General features: G+C 40.1%; 2 protein-coding genes across 2 annotated transcripts in view; both read left to right on the forward strand.

Annotated features, from left to right (window-relative positions):
* The window catches only part of LOC103922603 (solute carrier family 2, facilitated glucose transporter member 11-like), a 10,743-nt gene extending 2,424 nt beyond the window's left edge, over positions 1–8,319 (forward strand). The window contains exons 3-12 of the mRNA XM_009330760.1: positions 500–660; positions 1,283–1,407; positions 2,920–3,049; positions 3,195–3,343; positions 3,982–4,169; positions 5,249–5,359; positions 5,436–5,537; positions 6,650–6,725; positions 7,656–7,783; positions 8,113–8,319. Coding sequence (XP_009329035.1) covers positions 500–660; positions 1,283–1,407; positions 2,920–3,049; positions 3,195–3,343; positions 3,982–4,169; positions 5,249–5,359; positions 5,436–5,537; positions 6,650–6,725; positions 7,656–7,783; positions 8,113–8,319 — 1,377 coding nt within the window. The remainder of the gene's footprint in view (positions 1–499; positions 661–1,282; positions 1,408–2,919; positions 3,050–3,194; positions 3,344–3,981; positions 4,170–5,248; positions 5,360–5,435; positions 5,538–6,649; positions 6,726–7,655; positions 7,784–8,112) is intronic.
* A 4,633-nt stretch (positions 8,320–12,952) lies between these two features.
* Positions 12,953–17,237, forward strand: part of LOC103922602 (solute carrier family 2, facilitated glucose transporter member 11-like) — an 8,817-nt gene continuing 4,532 nt past the window's right edge. The window contains exons 1-3 of the mRNA XM_009330759.1: positions 12,953–12,976; positions 15,033–15,131; positions 15,591–15,751. Coding sequence (XP_009329034.1) covers positions 12,953–12,976; positions 15,033–15,131; positions 15,591–15,751 — 284 coding nt within the window. The remainder of the gene's footprint in view (positions 12,977–15,032; positions 15,132–15,590; positions 15,752–17,237) is intronic.

Raw genomic sequence — 17,237 nt, forward strand, 5'->3', positions numbered from 1 at the left:
TGCTTGAGGGTGCTCCTCTCTGGCGGTCAGCAAGGGTTTAATCACAGTATTCTCCTCCCATAATTCTTTCCCATTACTATGCTATCATATAAAGCAGAACATGTCAAAGTGTTGAAAACAGAAGAAAAGAAAGAGACCTGCAAGTCATTGTTTATAGAACCATTCCTCAGAAGATGCACGCTGACTGGGGCGGCATCTACATGTAAACCTACAGAACATGTGCCTACTTCAGTGGTCTCATTTGACACTATTCTTCACTACAAGTCCATGCTTCAGTGCCTCAGATTTCAAGGACAAAAAACCAAACAATGAACTCCTTTTAATGGCAAAATGAACACACCATACTCTATTACACTATGTCTATTAGCTAGTGCACACTTTTAGAGTCTTTAGGAAATAGTGACTTTAGCTGAAGCAACAAAATTATCTTCTAAATATAATAAAATACATGCACTGGGGTCACAGTTATTGTTAACGAAAATTCTTTTTTCTATCTCAGCATGTTAAGGCTTTCATTAATGAAACTTGGCTGGAGCGATACGGCTACCCCATCCACCCGGATAACCTCTTGTTCCTATGGTCTATCACTGTGTCCATCTTTGGTATAGGAGGTCTCTTGGGTTCTTCAGGAAGTAGATACCTGACTGTCAAGTATGGCAAGTATGTTGTGTTTAAAGACAATTTGTCAACTGAATCGTAGCTTAAGGAAATGACAGTTGAGGTTTTAAATGTGAGACAGACTTTCAGGCTTAGTCATGGCTGTAGTACAGCCAGCTTAGCAGTGGTGTCAACAGATTTTGCTGCTTCTTGCCCTTGTCCTGTGGCACAGGCTAATCAACTGTGCTGCCAACCTGTCACACCAGACGCAGTTACTCAGGTTGGGTTAGTCTCAGCAAGGAGGAAAGGCAGTCCCCCGGCTGAAGACAGAATGGGTTTTTTGGAGGTGCTACTCAAAATATGGCAGCATTGAGATGCTCCAAAGTGCTACATCAATGCGTTTCATGATGGATTTTCAAGTGCAGAAAAGCTTTAAGACTTTTCTCTGCTACAAACCCCAGAGGTGTTCCCAAACTCCCAGGTCTAGCCGTGTGCCAAGGCACACTGTGAGTCCAGAGTATCCAGTGCCAACAGTGTGGAAGGGCTTATTTTGTCCTAGACCACATATGTATAATTTCACAAAACTAGCATGACAATTTCACCCAAGACATCCTACATGGCAGGAGCTTAAGTGCCATTTCCCTTCTGATTTACAAAAATTCTTTTTACTTTCTTGCTCTTACAGAAAGAAATGTCTCCTGTACAATGATCTGCTCATGATAGTGGCAGCATCCATCATGGGCTGCAGTAAAAAAGCCCAGTCCTTTGAGATGATTCTAATTGGACGCTTCATGTGTGGAATAAGTGCAGGTAAGTGATTTCTCCCACAGGTCAGCAGGCTCTCCCAACATTTTACATCTTTATTCAAAGTACGTAATAACCCTCCACTAAGAAAATAAAATATTAAAGTCAGTGATCCCTTGTGAGAAGATCTTCTATAACACTCAGCAATAAAGAGCAAAATTGCTACTAGTTTCGCTGATACCAAATGAAATTCAGCTTTGCCAAGTGCATAAATATTCAGAGCTGTCAGGAATGTTTTGATACAACATGAAACAAAGGTTTTTTCTGATGGAAAATATGTATAATATTATCTTAATTTTGGTTAACAGTACCGAAAATTATATGGTATATGGTTTAAAGCTAGTATTCTCATAAGGCTCCAGAGAACTAGGCTGTTCAAGGCCATGGCCATTTAATTTTGACTCTGAAGATATTTCAGGAATGTTCTACAAGGGCATTCAACCTGCTTCAAAGCAGTAAGTCCTTAGGGTTAGTACAAAGAGCGGGGCATAATCAAGCAAGATCACTCCTGGCAGGTAGACGACATGCAGCAAAAACATCCTGTGCTAGTATCAGTATGCCTTGTATTTGTCTCCTACACAAAAAGTTGCTTTTCCATTCAGTTTGTATATCCACAGGGATGCCTATTTTAACTTATTTCATTAGAAATTAATGTCTATTTTTCAAATAACCAGATTTTGTACATTACTTCTCTGATACAGTTGTATTGAAGAACTACAGTTGTATTTTGAGAACTACTCACCCACAGGGGCCCTGCTATGGTCTAGAAGCTGTACCACACCTCATGCAAAGACCTAATTTTTGTTAAAGAGATTGCGTATTTGCATTGTTTTGCCATCACATAAAGCCAGGAGAAGAACATGTTGCTTTCAAAACAGATAAAAGGGGCTATGACCACCATATCAGGAAAAAGCTCTTGTTCCCAGACCAGCTTTCAGCATGTCTGAGTTATTTAGTACTTCACATATAGCTGGAAACATCAACTCTGCCTGAAATCATCAAAATTATTGCTGGACACTGGAAAAGAAATACTTGTGTCTCCCCCTAAATCATGTACAAATCAACAGTGAATATAGCACTGTATATTTTAATCTGATCTACCATACAGCTCTTCCATAGCATTATGCCAGGAAAGGCTGAGATTATGTGGGTTAACTACAAGCATATTAAATATTACTACAGGGTGTTTAGTTATTTAGCACTTGCATACTCTGTGTCCTTTAAAATATGCTAAGGCTCACAAGAGATACTATGATGAGGCTACACCCACACCCCAAAGGGAAAACTGCATTTCTTAAGATCAGGAAACTGCACTATGAAAAGAAGACCAAATACTTTTGTAGAAAGGGTTAGAAAATCTAGTACTGAAAAATCTCATACATGGATTGTGGTACGAGAAACAACTCAGTGCATGAGGCAGCTATATTCTGTAATGCTTAATTATTTACATGCAAAGTTATTTCCAATGGTTATGAATGTCTTCTTTCTTCTCTCCCATCATTCTCTCCTCATGTCTAGGTCTTTGTGTTCCTCTACATCATCAATACGTTGGAGAAATTTCCCCTAGGAAGCTACGTGGATTTGCAAACTCTACTTCCTCTTTCTTTTGGTCACTGGGAAAAGCCATAGGGCAAATTTCAGGACAAAGGTATAATACAATTGATTTCCCACCCAATCAATTTCTGGATCCCCTCTGAATTTTGCTTCTTCCTCTGCTTTTCCATCCATTCCCTTCTCTCCTCAAAACCAGTGCAATGAACCTTTATTCTACACACACATTTTATCCCTGCCAGGGAGCTGCTGGGCAGCCAGTCCCTGTGGCCCATGCTGATGGCCTCCTGTGGACTTCCAGCACTGATCCAGCTGGTCACTCTGCCCTTCTTCCCTGAGTCCCCACCATATCTCCTCATGCATAAAGGAGACCAGGAAGGCTGCAAAAAAGGTAACTGAGGGCTCCAGCTTCCTGTTTCTCACTTGACTTTCAGTTGTTTTGTGATGTTTACTCTCCCCATATGGAAAAAAATAAACAGGACAAAGTTTCTCCCTGCTCATTTCCAAGATGACTGTGTGAATACAGAGTATATTTTTGTTGTAGTCCCTACACAGAACATGAAACTACTTCTCTCTACAGTTCTGCATTACAAAACTTTTCGCATTCAGCTGACACCACCTGCCCTGTCAGTCTGATGATAAATGATAAATGATAAATGATAAATGATAAATGATAAATGATAAATGGCTGTTTGCACTGCAGGGCTCCACAGGGCACCCCTTAGCTCTGGTTGTTGGCTGTGTACCCTGCTCATACCCTGAGAGAAGGAGGAAGGGAGAAAAGTAGGACCCATGAGCAGGGAGGGAGTCATTGTGCACCCCACTAGGCTCCTCTGTCAGAACAGGTCGCTCTGTGCAGGAGGGGACCAGGGCTCTGGAACACCCTATAGGACATCTCTGCCTCACACCACAGCCACAGCCCATGCATGCTGTGCTGCCAGACACATGCATCACCTACTCAACAAACTCCTTAGGCAACAAACAGAGACAAATTAACATGGCAGGTCTCGCTCTCCTTCTCCTCCACAGCCATAAGGCAGCTTTGGGGTGAAGGCCATCACCAAGCAGAGATTGATGACATCATGAAAGAGAAGGCAACAATGAAAAACACCAAGATCTTGAGTGTGCTGGAGCTAATGAAAGAACAAGCTTTCCGTTGGCAGCTGTACATGATAGTTATTCTGACCGCCACAGTTCAGCTATGTGGCATCAATGCAGTTGAGTGTATTTTCCCCTTAAAGTCTCAAAACACTTATTGACAACCTTAAAGGAGACATCATGGCCCCCAGGAGTTCCCTCCATTTTTCTCAGGCTTCTCAGACCACAACTTGCTGTCTGCCAGCCCTCCTACAGGGCAGCAGCAGCAGTCTGCAAAGATTGGCCAGGCTCTTCATGTGACATCCCTTTGCCTAGCACTTGGTCCTTGCTGGAGTTAGTTACCTTCCTCAGTAGCTAGGCTTATTTAACAGTCATTTTTGGAAGCAGTTACAAGGCCCCAGAACCCACTCTTACAAATGAGCCCAACCTATATTGGCAAAATCTGCAGTGTAGTTTTATGTTACTTCTGCCTGCAACTGCTGCAACTATTTACCTCCTGGCTCTTATCATCCTAAGATGTTGGGATGGCAGTATGCTCACTCTACCTTTAAAGCTAATCAACGAGCATGCTCACTGTTCTGGCAGCTTCTGCAGTTCTCCCCCTCTTCCTCACAGCAGCACTTTTCTGGAAGCGTTTGGAAGCTGCAGCTTTGCAATTGCCTGCGTGATTCTTCTACCTCTAACATCACGATGCAGCAACATCTGTAAAGGAAATACACAGCTGGGTCTAACACAGCTTAAACTGGAATCTTTATCATCTCAACATATCTCCAAACAGTAGCAGAGAAAAGACAAAGATGCTTGTTTTACCCCCTCATGACTCCGTAACCCATGTTCTTCTTCCTTGAGAATATCCTACAATGATGTTTTTGGATGGGCTCCAGAAGAGACAGTATACCTGGCTGTTTCTGAAAGCACCTAAATCAGGACTCTGCAAACCTAATTACATTGCAGCAGCTGGAGGTCCTTCTATCCCAGCATTTTATCTTTTGCCAAATTAATTAATTGATTGCATTTTATAATGTTTTTGTCTGCCAATAAAGTGAATACTACCAAAAAGAGTGCAGAATTCTAGCTCACTCCAAAGCTGAGCTGCATACTCCTTGGTTAGCAGCTCCTATCCAGGGCAGTGTCACACAGGTATGGGTAAGAAATCAATTATTTTCTTCTCTTACTGTTTTATGGGTTTTTTTTCCAGATTTATTTTTATACTTTTGAAGTCCTCCAGGCAGCCGGCTTTGATGAAAGAATGATCTCCTATATGACCCTCTCTGTTGGACTCTCTGAACTCGTAGCTACTGTAGTCTGTGTAAGTCACATTACTACGGGAATGGGTCACAATTTGCTCTTCTGGCATCGATACCACTGTGATTTCTGTCCTTCAGAGCTCCATCATTGAGCGACTGGGCAGGAAAGTGCTCCTAAGAGGAGGCTATTGGATCATGGGTTCACTGCTAGCTGGTATCACCGTGACTCTCTCCCTACAGGTAAGGAAACTTTTCTCATGGCAGATCTCTTTCCATTATCTATTCTATTTCTAACCTCTGCTCACAGGCAGGATCATGCTACTGAGAAAGGAAAGTGAGGCTTAGAAGTGCCAAAATAACTTCTGTGTTAACAGCTTACCCTCTGGGAGGGGAATATCCTGAAGATCAAGCTTGTCTATACATAGGATTAAACCCTCTCTCAGCAAGTACTCTCTTGTACTCCTGCCTTCCTTTCAACATGATCCCATGAGCTCAGCAAGGAGCACATAAAACACTAGGAGACTAGCACTGATTCCGGATTTCATCAGACTGCAAGGACCAAACACTGCCCAATGTAGACCAAAAGACAGTCCTAGGAAAATGGCCCTTTCTATTCATGCAGTTTTTAACAAGTAACAATAAAAAAACAGACTCTCTGCATCAGTTAATTTGAAATTTAATTTTGCTGCGGAAGATACTGGGAATGCACATATCTGTTCACAGACTGGAGACCAGTTCACCTCTATAACACTGTGTCATTGCTGTAGCTTCTTCAGAAGCAAGTCTCCTGGGTTACCAGTATTCATCCAAGAGCTACTTTATAGATACTACTGTAAAATTAGCCTTGAAGCAAGGTGGCAGCAGACTTCCAGTTTTGCTTCATTCATGAAGGATCTCAAACATAGGAGGGAGAAATCTTTTTCCCTAAAGCATCGAGTCTCATATCTTCCTGACTAAGATCTAGGAAAGCTCCTTTTCAGTACCAGTTATTGAACCTATCACTTAACAAAAGTTAAGAAAGAGATGACTTGGCCTTCCCATATCTCTAAGGGTTGGGGGAAGCACTGCGGGGTCAAGAAGAAAGGAGGACAGGGTGGAAAAGTACTGTTCAGACTTCCTTTTAATTGAAGGCTTCCAAGCCTGACAGCTGCTTGCAAACCTACTTCTCTGCTCACCCAACAAAAACCTCACTGCTCCATCCACAGGAAAAAGCACACACATTTCTCTGCCAGTTCCCCCACACTGTATATTTTTTCTTGAGGTGACAGCGTTGGAAAACAAGCAGCATTTCTCACCTATGGTTATCAACAGATTTCACCCAGAAGTTTGTTATGGTTTTTTTTTTTCCCCAGGACCAGTATTTCTGGATGCCATACTGCAGCCTTTGTCTGATTATCTTGTTTGTAGTTGTCTTTGGAGTTGGCCCAGGTGAGTACTTCATTCAAAAGAAATAAAGGAATCAAGTCAAGTGAGCTTATTAATATAGCTAGGAAAATACTGCATAACATTGCATAACATTTAGCATAAGTAAATTCATTTAACCTAATCTTGTAGTCATTTAAACATTGTGGGTCCAATCATTGGCCAGAAACTTCAATGCCATCAGGATTGGGTTTTGCTAACAAGAGGAAAGGAAGAGAGCAAAAAGTACTCACTGGAAAAATACAGCAAAAATAGAGCAAAAGCAGATGGGTAAAAGATTTTTTTTTTAAATACTAAGAAAAAGGAAAGAAAAAGAAAAGCAAGAGTTCTTTTAAATTCAGTGTTGTATAATGTTACATCTTATCCCACATGGACAGCAGTGCAGAAGACCGACTCTGGAGTAATTCTTTTCCTAGCATATACTACGTGCTCCTTCTAAAATTTTTTTAAAGCCTTTTCATTTTTAAAATATTTGCCTTCCCATATGGCAGGACTGAATTATTTTCCTAACTCAAAGCTGTCGAAGTCCTGTGACTTCAAAACATAACTGAAATGCCCAGGAAGTGAATCCAGGAAGATCACTCATTGGCGATCTAGCAGTATCATGCTGGGAATTCTTGTTAGTAATAATAATTGTTACTCTATCCTTACACAGCTTCCTTCATGAGATGTCAGACTTTCTCAAGTGTTAACTACTTAATTCTTTAATCTCCCCAATAAATGTATTTGAATAATTTACCATTTTCATAAGCTGATGTCTAGCAGTTTATAAGATGCCACAAACCTTTTCTAAAAAACAGCGACATACTCAAATCTTTTGAATGCCAGTCCATGATAGTAGCATCTATTTGCTGACTGTGTAATGGTAGCACTCAATCCAAATGTTGAAATCAAACACATCAACAAGTAATAATTCTTATTCTTCCTTCCTTTCAGCTGGTGCCACAATTTCCATTAGGGTTGAAATTTTCAAGCTCTCATGCAGACCACCCGCCTTTGTGATCAGCGCAGTTCTCAACTGGCTGGGCCTCTTTGTGATCGGAACAACCTTCCCGTTCATTGTGGTGAGGGACTTTCCCTGGGACACTCCCCAGGGGCACTAAGCTTGAGTCGGCCATGGGAGCAGGAAGAAGAGCAGCAGGAGATGGCAATGCCACATCAGTCTAGAGTGGCCTTGGCACCTGCTCTCCCAAGTCCAGTTTTGCAGCTGAAGGGCCCTGATTTGCCCAAGATACTTATTCAGACTGAAATATTTGTCAAAGGTCAAAATACAAAGAATTCCTTATCAAATTCTAAGTACTTTGGGACCCAAACACAAAAACTGTGCCAAGAAAGTGACAAAAGAAAAGATATGCTCATCTTGCTCTCTTTCTCACTTTGCTCTTCCCTGCAGGAAAGACTCAAGCACTTCTGCTTCCTCATCTCTATGGGGGTACTTTTCACTTCAGGGATAATTATCCACCTGCTCCTTCCAGAAACAAAAGGGAAATCAATCATGGAAATCACAGAAGAATTCAGTAAGCTAAACTTTAAAAAGAAGCATGTTCCAGAAACTCCAGATCATGTCACAGAGGATTACACCTTCTGCACCAGGCTTTGACCTGCTGTTAGGGGGAGTCAGGCTTTCTCAAAAGGATGGAAAAAAAGACACTTGTCATTTTCTGACTAGCAAGTCAGTCCAAATGGACGGACAGCTTTCATATCTGTCACTTACAAGGTTCCCATTTTGCCAAACCAGCACCTTTCTCAAGCACTCCACTCTGGGCAGCTTCGAAAAGGGATGATGGCTGATACTAACAGGATAGACTCGTGTGAATCATGAGCGTTTTGGCTTAACTTGCTGATGTGTAAATCTCTTCTATAACAGAGCAACTAATACACACTGAAATCACATGTAGAACTTATAAACACTCTGCTGACCACAGAGAAAGGGAAGACCTGTGATCCCCTCTCTATGATTTCCGAGTGTGTTTTTACTACCCTGAAATGGGAATAGTGAAGTTCTTGGCTTGCTGTCTCTGGCCAGGTTTCAATCCATAACAGATTAAAGAAAAAATTTAGTATTATAGGAGAGAAATTCTTTGTTTCTCTAGACTCAACTGAATAATCAAACCTTGCCAGGTTCCCATGCATAAAGCCATGTTGTCCTTCTGTTGTATCTAGTTTGACAGACTTCAACCCTTTTGGATTGAAGTTTTCCATGTCAGCAGCCCTCCTTGGTTTGACTTAAATTTAATTTTTTGCTAAAAAATTCAGCCATTTGATTCTAAGCTCAGACTTGATCATGATAAAGTATGGGGGAAAAGTTCATATACAACGATTCTCAAGGAATAGTGCCTTTCAGTGGCAATACAGCTAAAGGACTCATGGGTGGAATCCAGTCGCCATAAAACATAAGCACCTAGAGTCATTTTAGATACTCTGTGCTATCTTGCCCATCACCGTCGTCATCTCAAGTCCGTAGCTCCTCTTCCAGGATCAGAGTTCCCTCAGATATCTCATGGGCTATGAATCCCATAGCAATTTAGCTGCTACTTTCCTTTGTGTGACTTTTGGCTACCTGGACCCAGTTTACCCCAGAACTGCCCCAGACTGGAACTCCTGGCTGTAACAGAATACCTGTTGCTTTACAGTTTCTCCTGAAAACATCTGTACAGTACCTCGCTGTATGTTCAGCATACTGTCAGCAAAAGCTCAGTCATGTCCTCCAGCTCTTGGATACATACAGGGCTCCTGCCTAGGGTGTATTTTTCTATCATGACTAAGAAGTGATCACATATCCTCATATTTCCAGGATGTGTAACCAGTACAGACTCTTCAGTTATTGTTCACTGCAAGTGTAGATACTGATTGACAGCTGTAGAGATGACTGTAAATATTTTATGCCTTGAATATTTTGTCACTCATTTACAGTAAAAGCGGGAAATGTAATTCTAACATAAGGAACTTCTAAGGCATTCATTTAAGCATTTCCAACAACAATTTATGGTTTCATTTACAGTCTCTCATAGGAGTTTTGCCAATTTTTACAAGCATGTAGTGTGCACAAAGATAAGGAAACAAAGTGAGATAATATGTTAAAACATATCATATGCAAGTTTTCTAACTTCCAGATTTTAGTGTGATATACCATTCCTGATAATCTCTGTTATAGGAATGAATGCAATGTGATTTTCTACACTGATCTATAATCAACATCTGTGCTTGAGTTCACATACTGCAGGCTTTCAAACTGTGAATGATCTTCAAGGCAGTCTGATACTGAGTTCCTAATTCTTCTTCCTGCTATACATAGTTGAAGGTAAAAAGAGTTTGTGAGCCTTATAGGATAGCGTGATCTTGTAAAGTACCACAGGGATTAATTTCACCAGAAACTTTTTTTGAAATATGCAAACTCATGGGACTTTTCTTTTCTTTAGAAAGTGTCTAATTTTCTGCACATTTCCCTCTATTAATGAGAGGCTCACTCAATCCTAGTAGAAAAGCAATACTATTAGCAAGAATGTGAAAAAAGCTAAGGCTCACATTGGAGCACACTATGCAAATTAAAATCTAAACTCTAGAATTGCAGAGTAAAATAAGTGTTTTTATCTCTGATATTGCTTTGACTGGCATATTTACTTGAACTCAAATAAGGCTATTCAAAATATGAATTCAATTGTTCATCTTAACTGCTGCTTATTTTTATTTGGAAATGTGAAAAATAATAAAAATGGCAGATTGCCTTGTAAGAAAACTTCTGGCCTCCACAAATGTTTCTCTCCCAAGAACAGGATCTCCCTTAGAGACAGCTGACTAGAAAAAAAGTTATTGGTGCACATACCCTTCCATGATTGGGGTTTTTCATTATTCCTGTCTTTACTATTGAGGGACACTTAAGACCTCTCGCTAGAAGATAATCTATGAAACATGAAGTGTCCTTAAAGTCAGAAAAGCTCAATAACTTTGTAGTGTTCCATATATATATAACAACGTGATTTAAAACTACCTTTAAAACTAGTCTTTGGAAACATAAGCGGAGTGACATCGTGTAGCATTGCTGGAGTGACTCTCTAGTGAGCCACTTCTCTGGTCTCAGTTATTCATTGATGTTATTAGGAAAGTCTTCCCCATAAGATCCTCACCAGGAAGCGAGCGGATGCCCTATGGAACATTAATGTGACAACGAAGCGGAACAGTTATTTGGAGCACAGGTCAGCCTTCGCCTGTGCTCAGTGGAGCAAGAGCTGTATTCTGTAACAGTCTGGTCAAGAGATGAAACAGCAAAAAGGTATGGTTCAAATATACATGGGAGGTGACAAAGAGGACAGTCATTCAGAAGCTTCAGGAAAACTACATGTACATTTTCTTCCAGAGACATCAGCTGATAGATATGTCTCAAATACTGATTCCAACTAAGGCAGATATAAACACTTAAAAACTGGATCAGCAAACTGCTGTCAGCTAGACACAAAAAACATAGATCTGGTCTAGTTAACCTGTATTAAGGAAGGCCTAGCACAGCTTGGCATATGTGTGTCACGTGTGACTGTAAAATTGCAAGATAAATGACTAAATTACCTGATGCTGTGAGATTTACTGTCCTGATCACAATTATGACTAAAGGATATCTGTAAGATATCTGCTAACTAGTTGTTAGCACTAATTATGAAACTGCACATCTAATACAGGGGGCCTCAGCACAGTGTAAGTAATAAGAGCACAGAAGCAGTACAGTAACTCGTCAACATAAATGCAGAAGACATTACACATTAAGGGCATTACAGGAGGAAGACTCTTAAACTACCAGAAGTAGGAATCCTAAATTAAAGTACAAGAGCAAGGAGCAAAAGTTACAATACGTATGAATTATACTAAGTAGAAGTGGGTGAAGCAGAACATAAGAAAATCTCTGCAACAGGCTGCATTTGGGAAGGAATGCCCCACGCTGGTAGCTACATATTATTGCCTGCTTGTGTCTTCCTCCAATATCATCTAAGCAAGGCAGATACTAGCAGCTGACATGGCATTTCTTTCCTTTGTCAGATGCACGTTATGTTGTTTCAACTTTGTACGACTTTACAGAAAAGGAAACTAATTCTTAGCATCAAAGGGACAGCCTCGCTTGTGCTCTAACAACAGCTTATCTGCTGGAGAACCTAATCTGGAAAAAAACCCGTCATGAACTCTCAGCACACATCAACAACAAAGTACGCTTCACGATGAGGACCACATAAGGACGGGAGAAATGGCCGGGTGGCGCTAATGCTACATTTCAGACATTAGCTAGAGATTCTGTGAATATTCTTTGCATGTGATGTATTTTCTAGTAAATACGACTACTTGCACCCAATAAGCCCGTTATGATTTCTTCATCCTCATCTTCTTTAACTGAAGTGTAAATGGCAAATGATATTTAAGCCATTTACCAGCTTAATACATACAAAACCCTCTTAACTATGAAATAAATGAAGTTAAAGCCTGAGAATTTTCTGTCTGAAGGAAGATACAGCACTCCAGCTATGGAGGTTACAGGACAGTTTCAAAGCAATCTTTTTTTCTCACAGACACAAAAATGAATATACTGACTAATGGCAAATGCCAGACAAAACTGCATGACGTTGAATCTTCCTCTCCCAGCAAAGGGAAATCAGCTACTATTAAGTATTTAGCTGGTCAAACCTGGTGTGCCACTGCAGAATAGTTAAGTTTATACCCTATTCCAAAATGATGGAGCATTTCAATTCCTTTAAGTAATGATTAAGTTACGATGTGCTCCAGTTGCCGTCACATGAAGAGAGAATAGCTCCTTCCTATTATATGTCAAAGTCCTATAGTTCACTGTCCAAGATTCCCCATCTAAGATTCCCAGCAGATAACTTTGTCTTTATGTTTCTCCGCTTATACTGAAAACTAAGCAAGTTATGATTATTGGAATAATTTTTAAAATTGATGTCTCAGTTCCCTAACCCCCTAGCACAAGACAGAGTTCAGGAAGTATACATGTTCCCCACAAGGGAGACCATCTTGTTTACTTGGGCTAGACACAACCATTGGTTGAAATATTTAATCCAACAATTCTAAACTTTGTACAACAGCTGAAATATGTGTAATTAACTCAAAAACCTTTGAAGTAAAATTTAACTTCAATAACATGGGACTAGTTCACTGACACTGCTATTGCATAATGCCAGCATTTGTTCTTTTGGCAGGTACTAGCCAGTAAGCAACAGGAATCGGCTCTTTGATAGGAGATGGCTACCTTCTTCTCTGACCTGGTGAGTATATGGTCACTTCTTCTCAGGGCTCTGACTTATAAAGGACAAAGCTAACATAATACTAAAGATCCAGATTCCTTAAAGGTTGTAAGCTCTGTTGGGACAGAGACCATCTTTCTCTTCCGCATTTAAACATCACCAAGAACAATGGGGCTTGGGGCCATGAAAATCATATTGCATGGTCTTTTCCATGCAAGAAAATGAAATGAAATGAAATTAAATGAAATGAAATAAAATAAAATAAAAATAAAATAAAAACTAACAAAAGTCCTGGCAGTTCCACCACTAACAATACTACTGTATTTTTGTCTTCTGAATTACTGAAAACAATACTAATTATTAAGCACTCTAATTACTTCCCAAAGTAATGAATATATTAACTGTACTGCAAAAGGCTAAGAAATTCATGACATGAGCTTTAAAATAAATTACTTTCTTCATTTCATCCAAAGATAATTAATATTATCCATCAAGAGTTTCCATAGTCTTAAACAGGGAAGAGGTGATAAGTATTTCTTGCTCCATTTCTCAACTGCCAGCAAGAAGCTATTTTGCTTTCCTTTTTAAGTATTAAAATTGTTAATTTGTAAGTCTATTGCAAGAAAAAGTAAGAGTGAGAAGGTGAATTCTTAATTTGTGTGAATGCTTTGGCCAATTAGCAAATCCACTGAATTTGAGACAGGATTTTTAAGGCAATTTGGAGTCTGCTGGTCCATAGCCAGGTGGTTCTTGTCATGTGATAACTTGGGAAATCCAGCTGTGGACTAATTAAGAAACAAGCTCTTGAAAGATGGACCTAAGAACGATAAAAAGGAGCATTCTTCTAAGTACCTCCCAGTCCAGCATTATTAACACTTGCACTACTTTGTTCCTGCCTGGTTGCATTTTCTACCAGCTTCTCTTCACCAGGCACTGATCTCTAAAAAGCTGTGAGCTCATGAAGTTCATATCTGACATGAAAAGAACACAGAGCACAGTGTCCCCTGTACAGAGATGGTGTTACTGTCCTGTTCTGTGATGTGCTGAACAAAAAGGGAGAGGCAGTTAAACCCCAAAGGACACTGAACAGATTCTGATGGGGCTAAAATCACAATTGTCCTAGGTTTGGTCTGCTAGGTACAGTCTAAGCTGTTTGAGGATAGCTCCATCTAGCCTTGCAGACACTTGGAAACAGGACAGATGTCCAGTGCTATCACATACCTCAAAAAGGTCTGAGTATTTACATGTTCTGGTTTTCCTTATTTACAGTTAAAATTATTTCATTCATCAAAGCAGCCAGCATATCTCAGTCCCTAATCCTTGGCCAAAGAAATTATAGACAGACAGTATCTCCCTAGCCTGGAAGATGCCAAGCCCTTCAATATGCAAGTATATACTTTCATGGTTAAATAAGTAGAAAAACCAAAATATTGAAAAAGGAGAAATTGTATCCCAAAAAAAAGTCAGGAAGATTTTTGTTTTAATGCAATTACAGGGGCTATTCCAAATTATTATCTTCTCTTTGTAGTCCATGACTTTCTAAAAAAGTTGAATGTTAAAAGGATCTCTTCTTTATTATGCTTAAAGATATGACCCAGTCAGAAATGAAAGCCGAGAGTACAATAAAATGTTGGGTTTTTTTAATGCTGTACTTTTGTGGCATAACATTATGGTTTGATGTACATAGGTTACTGCAGATTGCAAACAAGGAAAGTGATTCTCTCTTCCCCACATCCAGGACTGACACCTTTATCCAGTCAACCTGTCAGATATTGCAGGCATACAGTGAGAACTGTACTATCGGGAACAACTTTTAAAACTCATTCTCCTTCTTGCAAGCAAAGTGGTGGATTATCACTCTTACACTAGCACTTAGTCTTGCTATGGCACTGTGGCTGATGATCATACTTTGGCAGTAGGTTAGAGGGATTTTGGAAAAATGTTCAAATCCAAAAGGATTTGAAGTGGACAATGCAGGTTTCCAGAGGGGAAGGACAAGTGTGGCTACAAAGACTCTGGCCCTGCACAAAACTAGATCAATGAGAAGCTGAAGGAGCATTTTATTTTTGCTTTGCAGGTTCAGTTCCGGGGACTATTTCAAATGATCTTGGTGCTGGGAATTGGTGGCAGTTTCCCATATGGATTCCACATTTCCGTCATCAACTATCCTTCTGTGGTAAGTAGCCATCTCCCTGAAGTTGAAAACACAAAATTTAGAGCTTGAGCTTGCCATTCCCCCATAAATTTCAAATTTACTGAGCATTCAGCTGATACATCTATGTCTTTTCTTTGGCTACCAGTAACATCAAATGTTTAGAGCACTTTTTCTCCCTTAAAGAACAGGATGGTACTTTCTGTTTTAAATAAATTGTTACCACATAGTATACAAGCCTCCAAAGGAAGGCAGAAAATGTGCTTTTAGCATGCTTCCTCAGGAAGCTTACTGAGTATCAGTTTGTATCAGTACAAACTTGAAGATTTTGCAATGTGATCTCAGCTAACTTGTTTTACTAAGAAAGTTAGTCTCAAAAGAAGTCTAATATTAGAACCACAGGCTAGATCTAAAGTACAACAGCCAAATAATATAAAGGGATCTTATACCCATTGTCCAGTCAAATCTCATTTTATTTTTCAGCACATCAGGAAGTTTATTAATGAAACCTGGATAGAGAGACACGACTCGCCCCTCCATCCTGAGACAATCATGCTGTTGTGGTCCTTCATTGTGTCTGTTTATGGGATAGGAGGATTCCTGGGGAGCCTCTGCTGTGGCTACCTGACTACAAAATACAGGAAGTAAGCGTTTCTCGTAACAGCTCAATAGTCAGAAAGTATAGGGAAATACCAAGGTGAACAAATAAACCTCTTCTTGGTTGAAGCAGTCTGATTGAAGACTAAACTGCTTTGGTTTGCTAGCACATCCACCTCTTCCAAGTAGCAAGCAGCCTTTTATCTTGTTTACCTGCTCTCCCCAGTGAATTGTATTTCTGTAAAGGATGCATTCATCATCACACCACCGGATCAGTGCCTCTGGGAGTAGCAGGATAGTGTACCTGCCTCGTGTTCTCTTCAAGATCCCCAATGACTCTCATAAAGATCTCCCAAGCTCTACAAACCCCCAAAAAGGAGCTGTGTGTCTTGTGTTGTAACACATTATATGCAGTTACACTAACCACCTGGAAACCACTGTGTGGAAGATATCCTTAAGTGTCAAAGAAGTGCCAGATTTCCATTTAAATACACTCATTCTGGGGTGATGATGTTATATTAAATATTCAGATCTAATCAAATGAAAATGTGAATAGAATAGAAAAAAATAAATTGCCTGTAACTACGCTGTAAAGATACAATCAGTGCCAAACAACTTAGGCAAGAGACATCTCTGTTCTTGGCAATCCATTTTACTGAAAGTCAGTTCCAAACTATCTTTTCCACTGGATGGAAAAAGGATTCCTCACCTGTCCGGTCTGTTCTCAGTGCCTTGTGTGTAACACCACTAATTTCATTTGCAGAGAAATTGGCAAACATATCTACTTGGTGTGACCCACTTAAAGATCTGCTCCACAACCCACTGATCCAGAGGCCCCTCATATGGGTCTCAACAAACCATCTTAGCCTGCCTGCAATTGTGTTCTTTCCTCTCAGGTAAGTGCCCCCAAGAAATTTCTTGTGGGACACTGCCTCATCCCACACTCAGAGGGTCTCCCAAGACTGGAAACAAGATCACACACTTCTCCCATGGGTTATTTAACACATGATAACCTAATTGCTGAATCACAGCCTTCTAAATAGAGGATCTCTGTGAATCCTTAATGTGCGCAAGAGGACTCTTGTCTAGCAAGCATCACGGCAAAACAACTGAGTGCAAAAGACTTTGATTTGAGCCTGAGACATCAGGGTTGTGAACGTACCAGCCCATGATTCACACGGAGTGTCTTTTGAAATATGCCTCTAAAAACTCTTTCTGCCATCTCGGATCACATCCATTTAGCCAAGAGTGTCTTTAATATGAGCCATTCTAGAGTGGGAGCCATGGACTCAGATTATTCCTGGGGAACAACCTGACGTTTTATGAGGAGTTCTAGCCATTTAAAAGTCTTGGTGACAACCTGGGCCAGTTCTTTGAGCTCTTTCCCCACTTGCACTGTGGAAATGCTGATGAAGTGTTCCAACTGTTTAAATTCTAAGCTAAGAAATATCAATGAATTCAAATCTAAAGGATCCTGAAATTTTAAAGAATCACTTTGACTATCCAAAGTCAAAATTATTTCAGCCATTCCTC

Source organism: Pygoscelis adeliae, unplaced genomic scaffold, assembly GCF_000699105.1.
Source record: "Pygoscelis adeliae isolate BGI_AS28 unplaced genomic scaffold, ASM69910v1 Scaffold358, whole genome shotgun sequence".
Taxonomy (NCBI): Eukaryota; Metazoa; Chordata; class Aves; order Sphenisciformes; family Spheniscidae; genus Pygoscelis; species Pygoscelis adeliae.